The 21169-nt window shown below is 38.8% G+C and overlaps 1 protein-coding gene across 5 annotated transcripts; it reads right to left on the minus strand.

Annotated features, from left to right (window-relative positions):
• Positions 1-1391: 1391 nt before the first annotated feature.
• Positions 1392-13269, minus strand: LOC101155590 (myocardial zonula adherens protein). 5 transcript variants are annotated; one of them, XM_020714275.2, is made up of 14 exons: positions 12806-13269; positions 12113-12187; positions 7232-7324; positions 6186-6347; positions 5981-6073; positions 5782-5895; positions 5554-5706; positions 5050-5175; positions 4695-4823; positions 3997-4091; positions 3686-3791; positions 3287-3370; positions 2953-3014; positions 1392-2867 (listed from the first exon to the last, which is right to left on the minus strand). In XM_020714275.2, the coding sequence occupies exons 1-14, from the start codon at positions 12887-12889 to the stop codon at positions 2309-2311; spliced, it is 1935 nt and encodes a 644-aa protein (XP_020569934.1). In that variant the 5' UTR covers positions 12890-13269; the 3' UTR covers positions 1392-2308. The 5 variants fall into 5 exon arrangements, with proteins under 5 accessions (XP_020569934.1, XP_020569947.1, XP_011489640.1 ...); XM_020714288.2 differs by having other exon boundaries at positions 1392-2507; positions 12806-13268; XM_011491338.3 differs by having other exon boundaries at positions 2953-3059; positions 12806-13268.
• Positions 13270-21169: the final 7900 nt, after the last annotated feature.

Here is a 21169-nt window from a genome sequence, read left to right on the forward strand (position 1 = left end):
CTCCAGAATTGAACTGGGGAGTTGGTGCCACAAAAGATGAGCCTGAAAGCTGAAGGCTCTGTTTCCCTCAAAAAAAAAAAGACAATTAATCTCTTGTACCTGTTTGGCAGAAATGAATTAAACTATAAATATATTATCAATAAATCATTCTATCCCAAGAAATAAACAGCACTTTGTATTCATCTTTTCTTATTTGCTTAGTGAAAACAATGCATAGCAATACAATACCATGTCTTTTTTATTTTTTAAATATGACATTTTTTGCTCACGAGATCTTAGTTCTTTGTTATAGTTCAATATTCTGTAGATTTCTTGTTTCTTTTGCAGATCAGACCATCCCATCAGATTCCTTAAACAAAATGCTTAAAACAGGGCAAAAAAACATCCCTTTTGTAGATCCTAGGCTTTTTGTTGATCTTTTCTTTCTTAACCGGTGTTGTCGGTGTAACATTTTCCAGTATTGCATTCTTCTGTTTTCCACAGCTGCATTTCCCCTTTGGAAGGTTTCCAGCCAAAGCGTCAAACCATTTCCACCCAACTCAGCAGACAATGACTTTCACTTCAAGTTCCAGCTGTGTCCCTGACAGTGCAAAGTCCTTAAATCAGTTTTGCATGGGTAGAAAATGATTCTATAAGGATAGCCTTTAGCATAACATACATCATTTTATGAGTTGTTTGCTTTGATCTGCTATTCCCTCTTTAGTGGTCAGTTAAAGCTCCTGATTCTCTTTTAAGGTGGAGGTTCCATGCAAGTTTGCATGTACATTCCATGGACATATTTATTGAAGCACTACAAGAGGGTATTTACAAAATAATTTGAATTTATCTTCACAAAGAAAAAGCTATGTTACAGTAATTCATCAAATCAATTTAATCTTTTTTTCTTCCTTGTGTTTTTAATCTTTCATTAAAAATTTTAAAATAAGAATCTTTTCATTATTTATCAGTAAGTTCCACTGCGTCAGGAAGGGCATCCGGCGTAAAACATTGCCAAATCTACCATGCGACTCGTTCGCTGTGGCGACCCCTGATGGGAGAAGCCGAAAGTGGAAGAAGAAGAAGTTCCACTATTCTCCACTTTAAACAAATGCTGTTTTGGATTAAAATGTTAAATCAAAGCAGTGTTCGCTGAAATCATGTAAATTGATCAATTTAATCTAATCATAAACTTGTAAATCAAATAATTCAGTAATTTGGCTACAACATCTGTACTTTTTGTGACTTAGTTTGTGTTAAAGTCTTTCAATCAGGCGACTGAATCACAAAACTTTAGTTACCAAACTGTTTCCTAAATTGTGACTACCCTCATTAGTGTGTGGAGGATTACATTCCGGCAACCTTATGGTCTAAATTTGTAATGTGTAATAAAAAAAAAGAAGCATCATGAAAACTTTTCTGAACACAAAGGACTTTTATAACGATTGCAGAAGATTACAGTTTTTAAAAATGTAGAGTAACCTGGGTTTCCATTAAAGAGTCAGATTTTACAGATTAAAATACATATTAAAACCATGTTAATAAATACTTTTGTAAAATAATTTGTCAGGTTTGAAAACAACAACAAAATACTTATTTGTTGGGTAAAGCAAAAATACAAAATAATAAAAAAAGATACACAACTACATTTTAGCTAATGTCAAGTGAATAGCTCAAAGCTTATGCAACAATAAATCTCATTCAGCGCTGTACAATGGTTAGACACAGTGCAAACAAAGGAGAAATACTTCTTCAAAAATATTTGATTTCTTTTATTTACATCCTTCAGTTTTTCTCTAAACAGAATAGAAAAAAATAAAATAAACCAAAGATATATTTAAACTTCCGTAAAACAGTTTAGAAAAATAATGATTTACTCAGCAGAAACAGATGACTGAATGCCCCCTCGACGTTACTAATGCAGTTTACATTTTTCTTGGTCAGGATGAACCTGTCATAGCTTAAAGTCACATATCGCTCAGCTGTTTTGGCGTTTTCCTGGACAGGGCGGGTCAGCAAAATGCAACAGGGGACTGTCTTACATGTTAGCAAAGAAGGTCAGGCTTGGAAGCTGAAACTGCATTAAACTTTGTAAAAAGTAAAGTGTCTTGCAAATTACTGTTAAATGAAAAAAAAATCAATAACAGACTTAAAAACTGCTTAGTTACCTTTCATGAACTGAGCTGGGCAAATGCAGGTTTAAGTTCAAACTGACTAAAGAGATTAAACCGAGTAAACTGACATGCATAGGGGTGCACTCACTCTTAACATTTTTTCCTTTATTGTGGCTTCTTCCCCTAAAAATGAGAGTTGCATGTTGGTTTCGTTGAGATTATTCTATGTTCAAATTTGCAGTAATCTCCATGAGTTTCATGAATGGCGTGTAAACTCCTACTCTTTGAGGAGAGGGCGGAGGCAAAGTGGACCCATCTCTGCTTGATGGTGCATCAACCTCGTCTCTTCCCGTCTGGAAAGCTCCGCCGTCACGTCTGGGAACACTTGGAGCAGACTGGTAGGACTGCAGGAATTGTCTGTATTGAACAGGAGTACACCTCAGTAAACTGGACTCCAGCCTGCTGGGCGGAGGGTTAGAGGGCCTGAATGTCCGGGACTGGAAGTGCATGGTAGGATAGGGGGATGAATGTTTGATGGGATGTGATGGAGAGGAGGGATGTGATGGAGAGGAGAGAGGTGATGGAGAGGAGGGTTGCTCGGGGAAAGCATTTTCAGCAGGTGATGGAGAGCTGATGGGTGATGAAGGTTGAGTGTGTGGTAAAAGCTGAGCTGGTGATGGAGCTTCAACCGGAGATGCAGGAGGTGATGGGAGTTGCATGGGTGGAAGAGGGGCAGGTTGATACTGATATTCAACGTCCTGCCTCTGTGCTTCATGTCTGCAGATGCACAGACTACAGAGTGAGAAATGTCCAAACGGCCCACCAAGAACATGAAAAAACATCCAACAATGTTGCTTCCTACCTGGGAGACAGATCGTGGCCTACTCCTATGTCTCTTTTTTCCACAACCACTTGTGGCTTATTCTGTATGGACATAAAATACTTCAGCTTGTCTTCTAACTCAGTATTCTAAAAAATAAAGAAAGAGGAAAACATTTGTGTAAGACCATCCTTCATGCAAAGGACCAGAGTCACTTAACATGGAAAAATCGACACGAAAGGTGGAAAGTTACAAGAAAAAAACTGAAGACACTTCAGCAAAATTCCATCTATCCTTAGATCATTCATTTTGAACGTGCAGCAGAAAACTCACACCACACTTTGATTGAAGCACCAGTGGAGAAGCTGTGTCTTACCTCACACTCCACTATTGCAATTCTGTCTAGAAGCTCTGAGATGAACATGTCCTTCTGTGCGACTTGAACTCGCAAAGATTGAACCTGCACAAACATAAAACATATATCAGGAGGTTTTCTGGACTGTTTGACAAAGTCACTGTTAAAAGATCCTGTGACGCCATGACTGAATAAGTCCTGAAGCCAGAACCTCTTTTTTGCATGACAAGCTTTTGACACACAACAGCCACCATAAAATTTGTTATTTTTTCATACTTTTTCATTTTCATTTATCACTTTTGAGCTGAATTATCATAATAGACTACACTAAAGATGAAAATAATAAATGATACTGCATTTACTGCAGATGACAGCACTTCAGCACACATGCTCCTGGTTCCTCCTCTCACTGCTCCTCACCTCCTCAATCAGGCTTTTGATTTTCTTCTGCTGACAGAACACCATGTCATTCAAGTGTTTGATCCGCTCACGCAGACCCTCAGCTTCATCCCGCAGCTCCTTAGACCTACGGATAACCATATCAGAGGTCAACGGTTGAAGGCTATCAACATAAAGATAACACAATTCCTTAGCTTTTTAACGTCACCACATTGAGGAACTTAATTTATTTATTCATATAATAAGGATAAAATCTGTACAAAATAAAATGGTCCTTGCAGTTGCATGCCTGAAGTCAATTGCAGAGGAAGAAAGTTGGGTTTAACTTGTACCTTTTTTCTGCAACAGCATCCGTGGTGTCATTTAGCTCAATCAAACGCAGACGCTGTTCACATTCCTGCAGCTTATACTGAAGTTGATTCTTTTCCTGTGAAACATCATAATTTAGGTTTTGGATGGTTTCCTTTGACTGAGCTCTGACAACATTTCTGTTTTTCTGTTCAGGTTTCAGAATTGCACTATAACTATTACTATTACTATTACTATTACTATTACTATTACTATTACTATCACTTCATTATCTTTTTCTCATGTTGATTTCATTTGATTGCTCTTTTTTGAGAGTTCTTTCATGTCTTTTCAAAAATTCTGTTTTGTTTTTAGTAAACATTTGTGCTAAAATGCTCTAACTGTATCTACACATCGACATAAACAATATAGGACTTTTATAATGTATACCACCAACTTTTAAAACTCTGTAAACCCTGAATTAACATTTTGCAAGAGCATTTATGTGATGAAATTGAAACTGAGGGTCATATGGTGGTGTAGTGGTTAGCACTCTCGCCTCACAGGAGACCTCCTTGGTTCAGTGATAGACTAGTGAGTTGTTTTCTGATGTCACCGGACAGATGCTAGAATAGGCTCTAGCAACTCCGTGAACCCAAAAGGGACGAGTTGAAACACCAAGCTACTAAACTTGTCAAGTAAAAAAATAATTGAATATATGTCAGGAAACATCTGGACTTACTTTCCCCATGCATTCGAGAAGCCGGTCCACTTCCATGATCCTCTGGTCTTTCTCAGCAATCTTATCTTCTGCAATCTTCAGATTTCTCTCCACATCCTCCAGTCGCTTGATGTACTCATCCAATCTGGCCTGTGTTGCAAACAAACATGGGTCCATCAGCTACTTTAGTTTTGGTTCAAACATAGATCTATTTGTGGACTAACGTATTAATACTTATAATAGGTTCTTTGTGAATTAAAACAATTAAAAGGTTTCAAGTGAATGTCCTGCATCAGTCCTGCATCATGCAAACATTGTGCTCTACGTCAACAAACAATACAGCGTGTGGTGTGAGTAAGAGTAGAGAAATGCAGACCTGCAGGTTTTCAATCTCCTCCCTGTGCTTCTGCTGCTCCTCGTGCAGCTTTTCTTCATACTCCTTCTGCAGCTTTGCTGAAAGCTCCCGCAATGACTGAACACCTGCCTCTCGCGAGGCCTCCACCTGGAAGACCCACAAGACATCCAATTCAATTCTTGTTGTGCTATTGAAAGTGGAACAGATGCCTGACAATCTTTTTTTGCTGTCAGATATGTTCTCAAACCTGTTTTAAAAAAAACAAACATTGCCTCATCTACTTTATCTCATCTGTGGTACAGATCTTTCAAACAGAGAAGAAGGAAGGAAGGAAGAGTGGTACTTTTTCACGACTTTACTTCAGGAACAGAAACCTAAGAGGATGATTTTAGAGATTGGCACTAGTCTCACTCACATGTGATACCGGACTTTAACAGGAAGTATTGTACCTGCATCTTATAGGGGTTGTGACACTTTTGTGAGAGATTTGCCCATAAATAACTATAAATGTATTTGCATGATTACCTGAAGCTTCAACATCTGGTTTTCAGCGTGAGCTGCAGCCAGCTCCTGCTCTTTGTTCTTTAGCTTTTCTTGTGTTTTTTCAAAGCTGCTTCGTAGATTTTTCACCTCCTGTCTCATATCCACTCTGTTCTGGCAGTTCTCTAAGAGAGATTTCTGCAAAAAAAAAATATATATATATTTATGCCTTCCTCTTTTCATCATAAAAATGTTTTGTTTCATTTTATTAACCTGTAAGTCAATATTTGCAGAAATAAGGGAGTTGTTCATCTGATCGAAACTGTCCATTGCTGCGCTCCGGGTCTTAACCTCTGACTCCAGATTCCTTTGTTGGGAATTGGAAACCTGCAATTTCATACATGTTTGCATTTATTCAGGCTCTAGTTTGATGACAGGCTTCTGGGAATCCAGTCACATGTTCACTCATTACCCTGAGTTCTTGTGACAGCTTCTCAATTGATTGCTGCATTCCTCCAAACTGGCCGTACATCCGCTCCCTCACCTTCTCCAGAGAATCTCTCACCTGTGCACAGAAACCGAAACAGCAGATGTCATCAGCACAGAAACCTACATTTATCTGCCTGAGCTCACAGATACGAGACTTTTGCGTGACAGTTGTGTTTGTTTCCACTCACCTCCCTGATGTATTTCATCTCATCATGAAGGTGACTGACCGGCCACACTTGCGCCCTCACCTCCTGCTGGCTGTCTCCGCTGGTGCTCTGCACCACTCCGTACACTTTGGGCCCATGATGCAGAGGGGACCTCGACACCCCATTGGTTGTGTCTCCGATGTGCTGAGGGAGACAGGATCGCACAGGTCAGGTTTCTGTAGCCAGCTATGCCGAGGCTGACACAGACAGAGTACCTTTTTTATTTTTGACATTATTGCACTTTAAATTTGGGTTTGCACCAGGATGCACACGCCTCCATCCCCGTGTGAACTTGAACAGGTGTTTGCAGCACTGCTCCTGCTGACCGCTGAATACAGGGGGTTGGTAACAGTAAAAAACTGCAGACAGAGATGGTGTCACGTTTCTGTAACCCAATACTTGAGCTCCTACCCGTCCTGCATATTGTTAAGTATCAGCCAATGAAAACAGATGTTCACCTGCACAGCCACTCTAACAATGAAACAAATGAGTGCAGATGACTGAGTTTGTATGTTTCTACACCATTCAAGAGACCACTGTAATGTCTAGAAATCATCACTGCTGTGTGGCTGCAGTTTGATGTCATTACCTGACTGTTCAACAACCCATCTGTATGTTTGCCATAAAGATCTGATATAGCAAAAACTGGCATTTTCTGACTGATCCTTTTCTACTGCTTTGAGCACCAGAAGCTAAATGCTGTCATGTTGTATCTAAAGAGGAAGTTCAAGTTACACAAAGGCAGAAAAAACAGATTAAAAAATAGATTTGAGAAGAGGAGAAACTGTCAGAGGGTAAAACCAGAGAGATTTTTTTTAAAGATGAAAATTATTCAAGCATTTTACTGTCACAGTGTTTTTATCTTTTTCAAGCAGCACTGATGATCTGCTTTTTAAAATATCAATAACAATATGAAGGTAGGTGATTAGTAGCCATTGATAAAACTTGTATTTGTTCAGTACAGAAGCTTATGGTTGCTGCTTGTGATTTTGTGTCTTGGCCGGAAGCAACAGAACGTCTCGTTCTACCTGCTGGGGTGACTCCCTGCCTGCCGGCCTCTCTCTGTGAATCAGCCCGTTTGTCTTCTTCCATGTATCACTGACAGTTTTCTCCGCCTCAGTCTGGGGACAAAAGACAAAAAACAAAGTTAGCATTACTTCCTTAAGTCCTTTCATTCCTTTAATGGTGGCTCTGATTATGTTTGTTGTGTTTTTTATCTTCACATTGGACCGTATTTTTATGACACATTTACTAAATACATTGTTACCTGTGCTTCAGTATTATCACAGAAATGATCTTAACTTGACATAATGGATGTTTTTTTATTGTCATAAATGACCAAAAGGCGCATATTGACAGTTAATAAGTTGAAAGTCATGTTCATTGTGTCTTCAAACATCTAAACCGTTTCACAGCAGCCTCCAATTAATACATTTTCTGCTCTAATGGAAAATTCCTGAATGTGAGGTAAAGCCTAGCAGGTCCTCCAAGAAAAGTTCTAGAGCCTGTTTTTGTGTGTGAGGCTTGTAATTTTCATGTCTGACAGCTTGAATTTATTCGTACCTTTTTAGGGAAATTAGAGGGTCACAGTTTTACATTGTTCAAAATGTAATTGTTTAATCAGTTCAGTGGACACACGTGATATTTACTTTTTTAAAAATCTATTCATTTTATTAGGTTTTAAAGCTGTTTCCTGTACACAGACTATACTTTGTCATCGGTTTCATCAAGACCAACTGATGATGAGATAAATACATGTGCTGTGATCCCATCATGGTATGCTTGGCTCCTCTTCAAGACTGTTTGTCGTTACATTTACTGGAACTTAACCATGGCAGTAAAGTCAGTCTCCAAAGCAAAAGTCTAAACTGGGATTCTTTCACTATGTGCGTTTAAAAAAACCTTCATAAATTTGAATTGACTTTTTTCTACATTGCAATCTTGGTTTCACCTCACAGAAGTCCCTGTGCTCCTCTGTTTTGTCCTCCCATTAAATCAGCAATGTCTCAAGACTGACTCAAACTTTTATCAGGTATTTTTTTCTCAGAAATGAGGTCATCATATCTTCATGTTTGGCATGCATATCATTTATTTTTCAACCTTGTAGAGGTTTCTCTTCATCTGAATTCTCAGTAAAACGTAAAAACTGATGTAGAAACTGTCCAGAGAAGGAGGCGTCAGTCTTCCCTTCGCACTGAGATAAGAGTGAAGAGGCGCCAGAACAAAGACTCCAGTGTTGTTTCATGGAAAAAAGCAGAGCTCTACATTTCTGCACAACTTCATCAACAGAAGACGAGCAGTGGAGGAATGGCGAAGGCCCACTGACAGGCGGGGACGAGAGGTCCAGCAGATGTGAACAACCATCACAAGCCGCTCACCATCTTTGAACATTACAATGTCGACCACACAGGCGGACAGGCTTCCCTGACTTCATTGTACCAAAAGGACTCACAGGATCTTTATTTTTTATGGAGAAAAAAACTTCAAATCTAAAAACACATTCTGAAAACATCCCCATTCAGCCAAAACTGAGAATTGCAAAGATTTGAGACAGACAGGTGAGCCAACCCCAACAGAACTAACAGAAGCTTCCTGGATTGACTCTTGCTCACTAAGACGAAACCTCCAACCTCCTTGTCAATGAAATCCAACATTTCTCAGAAGCAGCTCTTCTACCTCTCACTATCCACCTGTGTTACGTGTCGTGCAATTCATGTGGGCCAAAGTCTCCGGCTGGATTGCATCCATGACGTATCAGGTTGCACGACACGCCCGATCTAATTTTATGGTGAGCCGCTTCCAACTGTGTTCCTCCTAAAACATGGATATCTTCAGCACGGGACATCTGAGTCACTTCCTTCCTCCTTGATTAGCTTCACAGCCTTTGTTTATCACAGAGAATCAGACGGCCTCCCTTCAGACTACATCAGAAAATCTTCATTACTGCAAATGTAAATTCAAAGTTTCTTTTTCTTTACTCTATGCTTTAATGATCCATCTTCAAAGAGGATGTTCCAGCCCAAACCCCAGCTGCTGTTCACGTTTTTCATAGTCTTATAACATGGATGTACAGTTGACTGCTTAATGTAAACTGTCAGATTACATGATCTAACTCCTGAGTGCAGGAATACTCCAATCTTTGGGTGACCCTGAACTGGAAATGATGGGTGGAAGACCTCATTTAAAGGAGTTATCTGGGATTTTAGCTCTGCTTAAATTTAAGTCTGGTTTTGTTTGGTAGAGGTTGTGGTAAAATATTTTTCATAATTTTCTGTGCCTGCAGTCGTCACAGCAGGCTTCAGGTAATGCCTTAGCCTCCTGAACTGGTATTGGTACTGATCCTTAAGGGTGCTGCAGTGTTTAGGGTTGTCTTGGCCCATGGAGGGTTGTAAACAATAGCTCAGGTGTGTTGCAGTTCCCTTGAGGTTTGTACGGCCACCGTAAGAGATGTCAGGAAAATGGAGCATACCATTGTTGTGGTGAGTGCATTGTGAAGTATTTGCAAAGATAATGTAAGTTACACGCACTTATGACATATGGATGATGCTGTCGTATGGTTCCCTTACAAGGCGCTCCAGTCATTAGTAAGGTGCACGCACTTGTAAGTACTTGTAGGATTTAAACACAAACTACACTCTGTCTGATGTCCTTATTTCTAACAGTCAGGCTGCATGCAAGGATCGGTCAATGGCCTAGCAAGGTGCACATTTATCACCTGAACAGCACTAGTAGGCACCTTGAACAGTGTGCAGGGTTTGGGGGAGGTTGAAATAAAAGAATAATCTGTGTGACACACCTGCGTCTCACTTACTCAACCCTTATCATTACATGCTGTTTGGTGGTTTCACGACCTATCCCCCACAGCATGCCCTCAGCAACCCCCCGCAGACAAGCCATATCCACCACCTACAAGGGCAGTTGAGACTGAGGTGTAACTTATCACCACAGCTGTTTCAGTTTGTTAATCTCCTAATTTCAGAAGCAGGTAGATTTGCACTGACATAAAGGTAGAGTTACTTCCAATCAATAGAAGGAGGAAGAAATCATCTAATTAATTATTCAAGCAAGATAATTAAAGTAACCAGTGAAAAAACTACATAGGTATAAACAATTTGAATGTTTCTTATTCACGGTGTAAAATCTTTTCAGTTCAATTTGGTTCATTCTCATAACCCTAAGCAAATGTTAGTACACTTCAAGTTTATTTTTATTTATTTTTTAGGTGAAATTGAGCATAAGTATAAAAAGCGTACTATTGACCGTGTATGTGTACTGTAGGAAGTAAACTAACTGAATACTCATTCAGATTAAATTGGAACATGTAACAACTGATTTATTCTCAAGGTGGTAAACAAAAAGGGGGAAAAAATCATGAAACCAAGAAAAAAACAAAAACTAACCATGAGTGCTGTAGTCCAATTCAGTAACAATAATTAAAATAGAATACTTTGATTTGATTAAGGTTTTTGCAAGAAGGAAAGTTGCAGAACCAAAAATATAAAAATCTATTTTTGAATTTAAAAAATGAAAGTACTTTTTTATATTGCAAATCTGCTTAAATAAAACAAATGGTGCAGTAAATCAACTCTAAGAAATCCTTTTGACCAAAAATTGAATGTCAGTGAGTATGTGTAACTCTTTCATACCTATTTCTGAAAAGGCCCCTTCTTCAAGCTCTGAGACATGTCACCATGTATCCTCTGGCATGTTTGGGTCATGATCTTTGAGTTCAGATTAATTTTTTTTGTCTGATCTGTGCTCATTCTTAACTTTTAGCATATAAAGTAGTTTTTTTTTCATAGATTATAATATTGTTTTCAGTAACGTTGATCAATTTACCAAAGATCAGATTTAAAGAGTAACCTAATTCGGTGTACTACAAGTACACATACTCTATATAAAATTGAGAAAGTATACTTGATGTTGACTTTTTATATGCTATCTATATATTGTAAATTTAAAGTACCGGTAATCAAATTTAGTCTGAAGAATCTGTCAGTTAGTATATTTCCTACACTAGACACACATGGTCTATTGCTTTACCAAAACCCAAGTATTCTTAAAATAAACTTGTGTAATACTTTTTGCTAAGGGAACTAATGCTGACAGACAGAAAGTGCAGAGGAGATGCAGAGTTACATCATCACCACTCTTAAATGCCCCCCCCCCCCCCAACTCCCTTCTGTTTAATGTCACCCTTTCTAATAATTATGGCCCCACCCCTCTAGAGGACAACACACTCAGAGGCTCCTCCTGTGCGCGCTATCAGTGCAGATTGTGGGATTGAAATGATCGCAGCTCTCGGTCAAGGTTCAAACAAAACACTGAATTTTTTTCTTTTGCTCAGCAAATGAGAGCTAAGCCTCCCGAGAGGCAAGCATTTGCTTACAGTTCTCACACTTTCACCATCAAAAGTTGGGACCAAATCTGGAGGGCAAACAAAGGCTGTGGCAGAGCCACCTATACAGCAAACACTCCCTCAGGCTGCACTCCTTCATAACCTCTCACTGCCTTTATCAGCACCCACGGCTGATGTTATGAGCTGTGTGATCATTAACGCCTCAGCTCTGAATGCTGTCCTTCACGTGAAGCAGACGCACATGCAGCAGAGATGAGCTTTGAAGTTAACGTGAAGCAGCTGTTTGTGCATTATCGCATGCATGGCTGTCATGATTGTGGAACTGAGCCAGCTGATAGCAGACTACTAAATCTCAACAGTTTCTACAATCCTCCTTCCAAAACTCTCACGTTATTATTTCAGGTAATCATTTCATTTCAGTTAAAGCGATTCCAGAGATTTCACGCTTCAATGCTCTCCTTTCCATGGAGCCAATCCACGCTGTCTGATTTGAGGGCAGGGCTCAGTGTACAAAAATGTGGAATTTCACCAAAAGAGAATTTGGACTCACTGTGTCTGCAGTTTTTTTCTCCTTGTGTCCATTTTCTCCGGCATGCAGAGTCAACCTGAGCCGTCTGATCCTCCTCTGCAAAACAAAGTTAATACACAAAAAAATGTTGTTTCTGTTACTAAAATTTAGAAACTGAACGCCACTGGAGATTATTTTCAGGCAACAGAGCTTCAGGTAAAAGCTTAACAATACATATATATTTAAATCTTTTGCGTGTAAAGCTTAAAACATGTACCAAAAAAAGGTCATGTGTGAACATTAGAAAGGAATTTTGGATTAAAAAAAACAAAGTCTGCATAGCTGTGAGACAGGCTCAGCATTGTGTTATTCTATGTGGGAATAAATTAAAAAGCTGGACAAGAACAAAGGCCTGTTTGTCAGAGAGCTGTTCAAATAAACATGACAGCATTGCCTCCTTCACATTCGGCTCCCATTACACGCCTGTGCCAGTGAAAAAGAATCCACACATCCCACAACCAGCAGTAAGTCAGGACCCCTGAGATCAGGCAGCAGAAAGGTTTCAAAGCAGAGAGACAGAGGAAAAGTATCTGACTGGAAGAGGGAAGCGGCAACACAGTTGAAAGCAGCAGAGGACAAACAGAGGGGGGAGAAAGAAACACTGTTGTAGACGGGGAATTAAAGAACAGAAAGAGGGAGAGTTCAGTCGCCTTAACCTCTTTAAGAACTTCTTACCTCTCTTAAAACCTCCAGAGAGTCCTCTGTGGTGGTGGTGGTGGTGGTGGTGGAAACACTCCGTCTTGAACCGTAGGGATACATTGCTCCCCTTCTGTCCCCTTGCTTCTCTTCCTTTCCCTTTTCAGCCCTCCTCCCACCCTTCCTCTCGCTCGTCTTCCTGAGTTCTGCTCAGACTCTCAGAACAACCATCTGGCCCCAGGCTGCAGACTAGGAGATGGAGGGAAATACCCCTCAGATGGCCGTGATGGTGAAGTCCACAGTGGTTCTGCGGGCCCCTCCCACTCTGACAGCGAGGTGACCAGGTGTAATTCAGTCTGACACTCTGATGTCTTAATTCTGCTCTTACCGTCAGTCCCTCTGACTGCTAGAGCTGTCAGTCCCTGCCTCTATCTCACTGACTTCTTCTCCTTGCCCTCCCATCAGACCTGTCAGGCAACATTTCACCTGGCTTTCTGCTCTCAATGCCCCGAGAGAACAACATTTACAGGGCGAGTCCTTTTGCCGGGACAGGTGGAGGACTTCTTATCAGGCAGGAGTGGCTAATAGGTGGAGCTGATACCCAATATTTGCTTCACATAAGCATTTGTTCAGTGTCTGTGTTTTACTACCACTTTGTTTTCTGCAAAACAAAATAAAAAGGCAAATATTTAGGAATATGGAGTAGTCTGGTTTGTTTTGTTATTCTAGTGTCGAAGAAAGTTTTTTTTTGCTCTGTTTTCACAAAAGGAAACTCTTGTTTGTTAAAAAAAATAGAAGAAGGTTGAAAGCAATTCACTTTTGTGGATTTTTTTATGTCTGAACTTTTGAATTGATAACTTTTAAAGTAAATTCAAGCACAGTTTTGCATGTAAAATGTCAAGAAAAGCAACCATCTGAAAATTATTCTGGAAAAATTCAAACCAGTTAAAAACTAAACTTTATTACTCTAGTTGTGCTTTATTCTGTAGACTTTAATTGAGAATGCATTATTTTTATAGTGAGATTAGTTTAAATTGAATCCTTACGTGAACATTTAATGATTGAGAAACTTGTTCTCACCACAGAAACTTGTGAAACAGACGTTGTGCAGACAATGAATAATTCATGCTGTTGATGGAGGACACACCCAGAATGGCATGTGGTAGTGTGCAGCCATACATCACTGGCGCACACATACCCTCTTTGCGTCACAATAGGAATCAATGCAGATCTGTTTGCACTGAGTCATGCCGTCAAATATCTTTGACAAACAGTCTGTCAATCAAACTTATTTCTGCTCATATTCTTCTTTGAAGTCACTCCCTGAGAGAGCAGAGCAGCCAAAATGCTGAGACGGTATTTGAAGAGAGCTTCTTCATCTTCGTCAGTCGCCACAGAGGGTCAACATGAGGTTTCCACAGGACCCTCTGGTTAATCAGTACACATCAAACAAATAGTGTATATTTGCCAGGTAGCGGGTCACCAATCCAGCTGTTTGTTCAGGTTCAGCATCAAACGCAGATCCTCGTGGAGGATTTTCTCCCATTGACTCATAATTTTCACTTTTCATTGCCTTTCACTACCAGCCATGACAGGCTTAATTCAGCGCAGCTTTGGTTTACTTCCAAGTGGCTGAACCAACAAGAACAACGAGGTCTAAAGTACACCGTTACACTCACAGTGTTGGTACACTTGTTCAGTCGAGCCACATGTGGAGAGCAGATGAAGCACACTCAGAAGATTTCTCAATTTTTCCGTTGAATGTCACTTTATGCTTCTTTTTCTTCTTTCCAATGATGTAAAGGCCTTCACTCTTCATTATAGAAATAAAGGATTTTTATTATTTAGTTAAGAATATAACTAGTGAATGTGTCCTTTTCTTTAATCTATTTGATCATTTGTTGATGTTTTTCCATTTTAAAATATCAGAGAAGACTTTGATTTAGGGTCTGGGATTCAATTTATTCATTCATATTCTTCTGTTTGTTCCATTTCGGGGTCATGGGGCTGCCGGAGCCTATCCCGGCCACTTATGGGCGAAGGCAGGGGACACCCTGAACAGATCGCCAGTCTGTCTGAGATTAAATTAATCTAGTTTAAATTTGGAAGCAGTACCATGGTTTAATCCCCCCCCAAAAACCCTCTCCCATCACCTGACAGAAGTCTAATCATTTAAATCTAGCTAAACCATTCATCCCCATTTGTTAAGGGGCTCTTTACTCTGCCCTCCCCATTACTCATTTTCCAGTCTATTGTTGCTTGTAGCCCCAAATTCATGTATTTCTCATGAACTCACCCATTCACTTTCTCCTCATCCACTCATTCACTCACCCTTCTTGTGCGCTAATTCATCACCATGCTCCTTCATCATCATCAGTTTCTACGTGCTCAATCCTCTTGCTTGATGTATTTCTAACATCAGCTTCCTTCCGGGGTCTGCAGTTAACAGAGTCAACCCAAGATGTCAGACGGCAACCCAAAATTGTTCAATCAAACTCTCATCCTTTGTCCCTCTGGTCAAGTGTCTGCTCAAAAGCTGTTCACTTTTCATCTTTTGTTGTGGTTTTGGTCCATGCTGGTGAAGGATTTGTCTTCGTGCCTTAATCTGTTTTTTACCCATAAGTCATTGATCAGATCCAGAGTGATCAGGTGAGATTAAATCACAGAACAGTTTCAAGCTAGATACAGTTTATCTTAACTTTATTGTATTTAGCATTTTGCGGTAGAGTTAAAATACCCAGTGTAACACTTGTGCTATCCTAGGCACTTTACCATTGGGAGTTGGGTCATCTAGACCCACTAGACAGTGCGCTGAACCTTTTTTCTTCAATGATTTGTGATCATCACTGGTGTCCACGGATTACATGAAATCTTTCCACCTTTATCCACCTTTATCATGGTAGGAATAACACGTCAAAGTAAGGGTGGGGTCATTGAGCAAGACCGTCCGTGCTACTGCCCAGCCTCCTTGTGGCTGGGCAGTAGCACGGACGGTGAAACTTCCTGTGCTTGTCCCCAGCCTGGATAAAATGCAGAGTTGTGTCAGGAAGGGAATCTGGTGTAAAAAATCTCTGCCAAACCACCCGTGTGGCTCAGTAGAAGTTGATTTAGCTGAAATGGCAGTTCCCCTGCCAAACACTGGCAACAACCTCAACCTCCAGGAATAATGTGGGGTTCAGTGTCATGCTTAAGGACACTTCAACTTATGGACAGGCAAAGCAGGATCCAAACCTGACCTCAGGACCAGAGGTCATGCGCTCTACCTCTCCACCACATCCACCCTACAGGTTGCAGTTTGAACTGAGCCATAATTTAACCCTTGAAGTACCCTAGGCACTTTACCATTTAGAGTTGGGTCATCTAGACCCACTAGACAGTGCGCTGAACCTTTTTTATTCAATGATTTGTGATCTTCACTGGTGTCCATGGATTACATGAAATCTTTCCACCTTTATCCACCTTTGTCATGGTAGGGAGAACACGTCAATGTAAGGGTGGGGTCATTTAAGATAGCACAAGGGTTAAACAAGAACCATATAAAACTGTTTTACAAAAACCAAAACAGATGATGGAAAATATGACAAAGTAGTACAACGCTTGTATTCTTACACATCTTATGGGAAAGTTGTTTGCCATTCACTCTGTATTAAAGAAACTTCCTAAACGACGGAACAGGAAATTGAAGCCACTTTTTCTTTTAAACCTAGTTCTCAAAACTTTATTGGTGCAAGAAGATAATAAAAACTAAGTTCAAGAAAATTATGTAACTCACTATTATAGTTCCAAATTCTAAGCAGACTTTGGTTTGATAAATTATTGAGTTTAATCCTGAACAAAAACAAACACTTCATTACTATATGGGAAGGGGAAAGCTGAACCCCTGATGCACCTTCAACAGCTGAGCCATTAGCATTTATGTAATTCCAATAAAACATTTAATCTCAAATTAATCTCAAAGTTTAATTTCTGGGAACATTTTTATGGGTGAAGTTCAACACAAAGGGAGGATTTTTTGATGCAGTGGGAGCTCACTGCTCAACAGAACCTGGAGTTCTCCTCAGTTATGAGCTGGGTGTGTTCATGCAGGTTATAGTGTGTGAATGTTTGATCTGGCTTCCATGAGGGGGGGTTGTTATTTCGACTTTTTAAGACTTTTGTTTAAAGAAACAACATCCCTTTGTTGTGTACTCAGCAGCGAGGATCCGTTGGTCTTTAGCCAAGTGAAGTTTAGGAAAAAGCAAAATTTCTTTATTATCTTGAATAAAGATTTTGGGAAACGTTGAGTCATAAAGGCTACATTTTTTCCCAAAATGTATTGATGTATTTTTCTTTTTAAGTCTAGTTGATCAAAAAAAATAAAATTCTCACAAACAGGCTTACCGAGGACATGATAACTCGGCAGAATAAAGATAAAACTAAAATCCGGTTCAGTCATATGTGTCTGGACACATTACCAGCTCAAACCATCTTTATCTCTTATCATTAGTGACAGGCCTTTCTGTTATATTATGTCAGAGGTTTTTACAGGGCATTATTTCATAACTACTGAGAAAGCACAGAAATCTAATTATAAATCAATTTTCTGATGTAATGATCTGTAATTCTCGGATCAACCTATTTATTTCTGGGATTTTTTTCATTGTGAAAAAACAAAACACAGTTTAATGACCATAATGAAAAAACTAGAAAGTAAAATTTGTTTAGCCTTATTTGTTAAATTAGCCTCTAGACATTTTGGTAGGCCACTACAACTATGATTTCTGACTGTTTTACTTTCAATTTCTCCAACAGCTTCTGTTGGTTGTTTTTTCATAATATCTATGATCCTTTTTTTTTAAATCTTGACAAAAGTGGTTCATTTACACTTTTTTCTGTATTCTGGAGCTACAACGGGTTTGTGAAACATTTCCAAAATCTGTGTTTATTTTAAATGTTTATGAAATCACAAGATGAAGTTCACAAAAGAAGGAAATTAGGATCTTTTGATACATTTTTTGAGACAACATGCCCTGGACTGAGTTCACCACAAGCACAATGATGAGGAAGAGCTCAGGAGTAACAGCAAAGCTGCTTTCATCTCCTCAACTTCCTTAGTAAAAGAAACTGCCAGCTCTAATCACAGTTTGTTTAAAAAAACAGGTTTGAAGTTTTTTTAAAGGTCAACCTAAAAAACACTGTGTTTTAGCAAATAATTGTTATTAGGTATACATAGTTACATTCGTATAAACTCAAACACTGCATTTTCTTTTAAGAAAAGCTTAATGCTTTGATAAAAGGTACAAAAATCAAATCAAAATTCAACCAGCTACAAACCACAGTGGAGGGTCAATCATGATATGGGCCGGTCACCAACAGAACAACGAAGAAAGGGAAGTACAAAGAAGCGTTTGCTGTCGAGGGGAATAAACAGACGTGTGGAGTAAAGACATTCAGACAGACAATCACCCAAAGAATAAGTTCACCTGATTTTTCTGTGTGTTAAGATCTGCTGAAAAGAGTGGCTGGAATCTGATATTCAGGTGAGCTTTCTGCCTTAAATGGTTGCTGTTGAAGACCCAATTGAAAGAACGAGACAGACTTCCCAAAACTCAAAGACTTTAATAGATACAATCAAACAAGTTTAATTCAAACATGGATTTAACCAGAGTAAATTAGAAACAAGGAGGACAAAATGATGTGGAGAAACAAAGGATCTGAAAATGAAGAAATGAAAATCATGGAGCTGTGGATGATTAAAACTGAAACCTGGTGTGACTGTGACAGAGGAAAAAAGCATAACCCGAACACAACAAATGAAGAGTGGAAAACTAAAAAAGTACACAATTATAGTCACAAGGAAATAATAGAGAAGCATGTGTTTTGCAAAGTTTGTTTTGCAGGTCTGAATTATGACCACTTTCATTTGTTCAGATCTAATTAGATTCATTCAGATTATGTCAAACTATGAAGTTTGAGGCAAAAATCTGTGAGATTAAGCCACATATATAAGTAATATTTAATAAAAAAAGTATTTCCAAAGCAGCTGACTTGAGTAATACACTGCATTTGGAGTCTGTTCTGCTCCTGATGGAGAGCTGAACAAGGTCTACAAGCAGGTTTGTCTGGTTTCTCTGAGACATTCAGTGCTTAAGGCGTCCAGATTGGAGGATGTTTTCTCTGTTGTCATTAGCACCACGTAAAACAAAAACAAAAACAACATCATTAACACAAAAGAAAAAAGAAACCCTGAGTGGAGTCAGAGGCTGGGCACTTCTCAGATGAACCCCCTCACTTTATCTATCATTCACCGTATCTGAGTTCTGTGGTTTCTCAACCAGCTTTAAATCATTTTCACTCAGAAAGCTTTTTTACCAAAGCTATCAATCACTGAGAAAGAAATGCGTGAGAGCCAAAGAGCTGTTTGACCGGACGAATTGCTGCTAAATGTCTTCCTGTGTCAGCAGAGGTCGGCTGCCTTAAAGCCTGATAAGAAGCATTCATGTTTCCTTTTAAAATAGCTGAGTTAAGAGAGTACTTTTGTAGAAGTCAGGACACAGTCACATGTTAGTTTTCCAACATTTCCAACAACAATAAATGTATTTTATGTTATAAAACGTACATTTTCTTCTGCTTTTCGATGTTTTTATCATCCATCATAGTTCTATATATGTCTTGGCAGGGCATTGAAAGTATCTGCATGAATGAATAAAAAGATTTTTCATCCATGTGTTGAAAAACTGCCAAAGCGAAAACGTTGCAATCTGACGTCCTGCCACTAGAAGGCAGAGTTGACCTACGGTATTTTCGAGAACTCCCATAAAGTGAAACTCCCAGGCTAACTAAAAACAACCTGAAGGCTTAAAATCAAGAACTGTGAAATAGTCATCTTCCTGTTTGTCATATTATCCAGTAACAGCCCTGAATTTAATACAAAGCCACACCTAGTCTTCCCTAAAGACATGTCTCCATCACCTGCCTCCTCCTTTGTTTCATGCGGCTGAGATTACTCAAGCATCTTGAGGAATTCCAGGAATGATTACGTTGTCAGGCAGAAGCAACGTTTGCCCGTTAAGCCATGCAGTAAGCGAATACAGCCCCACTTTGTTCAAGGCTTGGATTGACACATGGGGGGGGGGGGGGGGCACAAAATACTGTGACACTTTAAAGGTCGAGCTGTTTGTTCCACAGCAAATGAAGGTCGTGGCCTGTCTTCCATACCATCAGGAAGAGAAAGGGTGGTAAAAGAAAGAGATATGAGAGTCAACAGGACTCATTGATAGATAGATAGATAGATAGATAGATAGATAGATAGATAGATAGATAGATAGATAGATAGATAGATAGATAGATAGATAGATAGATAGATAGATAGATAGATAGATAGATAGATAGATAGATAGATAGATAGATAGATAGATAGATAGATAGATAGATAGATAGATAGATAGATAGATAGATAAACTATTTGACTACATTTATTAGTTCAAAATAAATCAACAAATCCAAATTCAAGTATTTTCTTTGTCCCTAAAGAAAAATTGAGCCAATAGAGAAAAATCGATGGTAATCAAATATTTGTCTGTGTTTCAGTCTCAAAGTAGACAGATCAGAATAAGAGAATTTAAACAATATAATGAAAGATGAGCTGCATTTTTGTCTTTCCTTTTGCTGCAGTAAGAGGAATTTATAAAAATTAATAAAAATTGTGTAAAAACATCATGTTGGTTTTAAAATATTCTAAAAATTACTTCAATTTTGTAACAAAAAAATCCTAAAAGTTGTTGAATTGAGCAATCCAGTCCTTAATGAGCTGAACATTCTGATTATTGATGGATTGAAATCAGCTGAGAGCATGAAAGGAAAAAATATCTTATTTTTGAAGGTATTAATATCTCAATGTAAAACAAGCTTTATGTTAAATCTTAATGAATTGTAACAAATAAACAACCCTGTTCCACCAAAAGCTCCTTTATCAGTCATTAAGGCATTTGAATTTCGATCAATCTTCTGTCAGAACAGTTAGTCAACTGACCTCTTGGAGAAAAAGGTTGTCTTGAGGCTGATATGCAGAACTGAGCCAATGTAATAAAACAGGTCAAATATGTACACACACTTAAATTAAATGCACAGAATAAAAAATGTATTTTCTTTTCTAAAAGCACAAAATATTAAACTATTAAAAAAAGACAAAATGAGACTTTTTTTTACTTACATTTAGATTTCTTTTTTAAAAGCCTCCTTTAGTCACATCAGTTTACTTTAATCATCTTTGACTATATTTCACAGTATGAGTGACAAATGTAAGACATCATTTTTCAGTTTGCCTTAAGGACATCTAGTCTACCTCCACTGAAGGCCAAACACATACAACTTTACAATTCTTTTAAACACCAACTCATTTTGTAATTAAGAAATAATTGTCAA

This window comes from Oryzias latipes, chromosome 3 (assembly GCF_002234675.1).
Source record: "Oryzias latipes chromosome 3, ASM223467v1".
Lineage (NCBI taxonomy): Eukaryota > Metazoa > Chordata > Actinopteri > Beloniformes > Adrianichthyidae > Oryzias > Oryzias latipes.